Raw genomic sequence first — 4721 nt, 5'->3', positions numbered from 1 at the left:
ATCTCCATTGCAGTCAACACAAAAGACAACAAGTACCAGCAGAAATCGCCATTGCAGTCAGCACAAAGACAGCAAACAAACAGCAAGTTCTTCAGAGGCTGGACAAACAAGGTTAGATTTGCACAGATGCTTACCTCCCCCTCCCATCTCCTCCTTTGCTATAATTTGTTCAACCTTTTGAACCTGGCAACCAGATCTACAAGTTTTCTTCCCAGAAAAAAGAACACAATTTGAGCAAAAACACAAACAAAAACCAGATCTACATGGTCAGATCCATTTTTATCTGAACCAAGTAGTGCCTGATGCATAAAAGACAACTATTGACTCACAGAATTGCTTCCTGATGCATAAGTATGTTCCTCATGCATACAAATTCATGGAAAAATGCAAAACAGGCTTGTATATCATAGAAAGAGCAGCATAAACTTGTAACAAGACACATGTAGATAAAAAAACTCAACTTTGAGGGCACAAACCTGTTATAATTTGGTGGGATCCTCAAGGTAGTTGCTTTTCAGTTCAGATTATACTCAAGACAACACCTTGCAAGCAACTAATTTAGATGATCTGATGCATACTAACCATAGAATAAGCCACAAAAAATGTGAAGGAGTAGCAATGCATTTATATGGTCACATAGTACTGGGAAGGTTCTATAGTAGCATTAGGTACCATTAGTTTGTCGAAACCATCGAGACAACCAGTTCACCGACGAACAAACTATGTTTCAACAAGAACTAGTATTGTCACATGACAAAGCTAAGCAGTAAAATGATCGACTTAGCTACCGTTTGAGATGCTCAGCAAAAGTTTCTTCCGTCATAGTGCTAATTACATAGTGGCTGATCGATGAAGCAAAATTTGACACTTGATCTGGTCCATGCTAGCCTCCAGTACCTGAAAAAAGCAAGTTTGTGAGAAGGTGTGAATGGTGGTGACAACCATAAACTTTGGTAGCTTATGTCATGCAGATCTGAACCAAAAATGCAATTCGGGAAAACAACTTAGATGGCGTTAGTGTACCAACTTAGATGAATCAGAGAAGCAACTTTAGATGCATCCATAAAACAAAGTTTTCAAGTTTACCTACAAACAAAATGAAATTACTTTCTGTTTTGCAGATGAGTGGTTTGGACCTGAACCTAGAACCAGACGATGTCGACATGGAAGATGCAGGAATAAATGGCAGTGACCCCTTTTTCTGCACTCAAGCTGCCCAGACGGAGGTTGTCGATGAGTCTCAGGACCCACTCCTTGCTGAGCATGGTGGACAAGGTGGCGACTCTGATGTGCACAGTGGTGGAGGGCAGCAATTCAATGCAGCACCACCTCCAGCAAATCCTAGCACTGAAAACATAAACACAACGACTACGCCTACTACAACCCTTTCTGGTTCTTCTAACCCTGAGTTGGCGGATCATGGTGCTGACGGAGTTGCTCCTAATGAAGAAGTTGCATCTAGTCCTCAAGAACCCTTCCTTGGTATGCGATTTGACACAATCGAAGATGCCAGAGAGCACTACAATGCTTACTCAAAAAGAATGGGGTTTTCTATCAAATCAAACACATCACTGAGGCAACCTTTCAGTAAGGTGGTGCGGAAGCAACAATTTGTGTGCAACAAGTATCGGGCACCGAAAACAGAAGAGCAAATTCAAGAGGAGAGAGTCAAAATTGTAGAAGAGGTTAGCCCTGTCCAGCTAGATGATGAAGACGGGGATGGAGAAGAAGCTGGACCGTCCAAGAAACCAAAAACTGCAGGAGTTAAGCGGCAAAGGGAAAAAATAAAGCAAACCAAGTGTCCAGCAAAAATGTGTGTGAAGTTGATTAACAACAAATATGAAGTGACATATTTTATTGCAGAACACAATCACCCCATGCTTGTGAAACCTTCACTGACAAAGTACCTGAGATCACACAAAGGCATACCTAGAGATGAAAGGGAGTTCCTGAAATGCCTACATGACTGCAACTTAGAAACTGGGCGTATGATGACAGTGATGTCTTCTCTTTATGGTGAAGAATGTTCCGTCCCCTATGATCCAAAAGCTATAACAAATCTGCGAACAAGTTTGAGGAAGGAGGAGAAGGAATGGGACATTGCTGAGACAGTGGCTTATTTTGCAGAGTTGAAGGACAAGGACCCGGGTTTCTACTCTCGAATTTCTTTTGATGAAGAGCACAGGGTTGAAAACATTTTCTGGGTTGACAGTGCTGCAAGGAAGGCTTACACAGAAGCATATCATGATTGTGTGTCATTTGATACAACTTTCTTGACTAATCAGTTCAATATGCCATTTGCTCCATTTGTTGGGATAAACAGACATGGCAGTCCTTCATGCTTGGCTGTGGTTTCCTAAGGGATGAGAAAGAGGAGAGTTTTACATGGCTTTTCACCCAGTTCCTTGATGCTATGCATGGTTTGCAGCCAACAAATATTATAACAGACCAGGATGTGGCTATGAGGAATGCAATCAGAGAAGTTTTCTTTGACACTTGTCACCGCAACTGTCGCTGGCACGTTATGAAGAAAGCAAATGAGAAGCTCGGGCCATTCCTGGGTAGGCACCCTGGTTTGGCTGAAGACTTCAATGAATGCATCAATGAAAGTATGAGTGAGGATGAATTTGAAGCAAGATGGGCAGAAATGATTGCAAAGTGGGATTTAGCTGAGCATGAAACATTTCTATGGTTGAAGAAGTATGCAAAATTTTGGGTTCCATGCTACTACAGACATCGATTCTTCCCATTTTTGCAATCAACTCAGAGGAGTGAGGGATTTAACGCTGTTCTAAAACGTTACATCAACCCTCACAACTCAATCAAGCATTTTGTTAAACAATATGAGAAGCTACAGCAACGGATATTGGGTAAGGAGGGCCACAATGATTTCCGCACGGATGAGCTTGAGCCAGATCCATGGTCGTCGTTCCCTATTGAGAAGCAAGCCTTGGCTGTGTACACACGTCCCATCTACCATCGGTTCAGGAAGGAGTTCGCGCTCATTGGCTGTTATAATGTCCAACCACAGGGCAATAATTTGTACCAGCTAGTTCCTAACAATGAGAAGTGCTATCCTTATGGTGGAAGGTACTACATGGTTAATGATAATGGTGGGCAATTCAACTGCGAGTGCTGCAAGTTTGAGCGTGACGGTTTGCTATGTTGTCATGTCTTAAAAGTGTTTACGCATATTGGTGTTGATGCTATACCAGATCAATACATATTACGAAGATGGACTCCAGCTGCATTGCAAACTGTGGTTCAGCCAACTGTCCCAGCACAAGATGATGTTATGCCTGAAGAATCACGGCAGAAATTGCGGTTTGCAAACTTGTCAACTAAGTTTGTTGCTTTGGCTAAACTAGCAAGTGCATCAGACCAGCATGATGCTATTGCTCGTAGACACATCGGAGAAATGACAACTGAGTTTGCACAACTAAACAAGGTAAAAAGGAAGAGGAAACCAACTAGTTCAGCACCTGAACAGTCAGCAAATCCTAATTCTAATAGGACATCTACTTCAGCACCTACTACGCATCAGAGAACATCTTCAGGGCCTACCCGAACGCGACCAGTACCTCCACCTACAACATCAAACAGGCAGCAGGCACCTCGGTCAGCTCCAGGGCATGTGCCAACAGCACATACTACATGTGATGTGCCACCAACAACTAAACCCGCACCAGCAACTTCCCAGCAAGGACAGTCTGCACTGTCTGCCCCTACTCGCCAATGTCGTCCAAACAAGAAGCAGAAAAGCGTAGAGTCTGACATTCCATATGTGCAACAGGCAAGTCACATGGTTGGGGCAAGTGAAGAAGCTATGGTTATTCTTGATCCTCCTAGGTCGAATGCAAAAGGAAGAAAGAAGAATCGATACCCTGGTGGGATTGAGTTGCAAGCAAAAAGAACAATTCTGTGTACGTTGTGCGGATTGCCTGGACATAATTCAGCAACGTGTGAAAATTCTCTGAAAGGATGAACTTAAATTATGTCTGCTCAAGGTCATTTTTCTCTGTGTGTGTAAGATCGGATAGTATTGCAAGACACAACAACTTATGTCACAGTCTACAATTATAAGATGTAATTATGCTTGAAATGTTGAATTTTCAATACTGCAATGTAATTTGTGCTTCCCAAATTGAATTTCAGTAATGCAAGTAGTTAGAAGGAGAGAATATACATCATTTTCCTTTCTTCTTGAGAGCTTTCCTCCAGTCGATGGTGTTGTGGATGGAAGTAACCCATGTGTGAGTCATGATTTTCCTAATATTTGATATGTCCTTGCCTCCATAGTTTGGGAGAGACCTTCCTGTCCAGTGCTCAGCATTCATAAGTGCATGGACACCACAATCCTTGCTGCGAGAAAAAAAGTGGGAATATAAGTTATGTATTCGAGCAAGTAATTTATATGAGTTACAGAAGAACAAGTGAATCAAATTAGCACAAAACTAAATTAATCAACTTAAATATTATGCTTTGAACAACTAGATGTATTTGGAAAAGTAGTCCAGTTGAGATTTTATGAAGCTGGTAAGAAGCAACCTATATTATAGAGGAAGCAAAAAAGGGGTTGTTCAGAAGCAACTAATGTAAGGAGAAGTTGCACACAAGCAAACTTAGCTCAAAAAAAGGTAGGCAACTATGGTATAAGTTGAAAAGAAAATTAGTGTTAAATTTGAACTATGGAAACCTTCTTATAGAAGCAACTAAGTTGT

The 4721-nt window shown here is 41.6% G+C and overlaps 2 protein-coding genes across 2 annotated transcripts; both read left to right on the top strand.

Moving 5' to 3' along the window:
- The first annotated feature begins 1121 nt into the window (after positions 1–1121).
- LOC139832690 (protein FAR1-RELATED SEQUENCE 5-like) lies at positions 1122–2360 on the top strand. Its single transcript, XM_071822506.1, has one exon. The coding sequence runs from the start codon at positions 1122–1124 to the stop codon at positions 2358–2360; it is 1239 nt and encodes a 412-aa protein (XP_071678607.1).
- A 164-nt stretch (positions 2361–2524) lies between these two features.
- Positions 2525–3660, top strand: LOC127309087 (protein FAR1-RELATED SEQUENCE 5-like). Its single transcript, XM_051340067.1, has 3 exons — positions 2525–3155; positions 3216–3448; positions 3514–3660. The coding sequence occupies exons 1-3, from the start codon at positions 2525–2527 to the stop codon at positions 3658–3660; spliced, it is 1011 nt and encodes a 336-aa protein (XP_051196027.1).
- Positions 3661–4721: the final 1061 nt, after the last annotated feature.

The sequence above is a fragment of the Lolium perenne genome, chromosome 6 (genome assembly GCF_019359855.2).
Source record: "Lolium perenne isolate Kyuss_39 chromosome 6, Kyuss_2.0, whole genome shotgun sequence".
Lineage (NCBI taxonomy): Eukaryota > Viridiplantae > Streptophyta > Magnoliopsida > Poales > Poaceae > Lolium > Lolium perenne.
Note: the sequence above shows the minus strand (reverse complement) of the source record. Positions and strands in the feature narration are given on the sequence as shown.

Coding starts and splice junctions, on each gene's coding strand:
- LOC139832690 (XM_071822506.1), top strand. CDS start 1,122: ATGAGTGGTTTGGACCTGAACCTAGAACCAGACGATGTCGACATGGAA.
- LOC127309087 (XM_051340067.1), top strand. CDS start 2,525: ATGAAGAAAGCAAATGAGAAGCTCGGGCCATTCCTGGGTAGGCACCCT. Junction 3,156..3,215: donor CTGCAAGTTTGAGCGTGACG/GTTTGCTATGTT, acceptor ATGCTATACCAG/ATCAATACATATTACGAAGA. Junction 3,449..3,513: donor AGTTTGCACAACTAAACAAG/GTAAAAAGGAAG, acceptor TAATTCTAATAG/GACATCTACTTCAGCACCTA.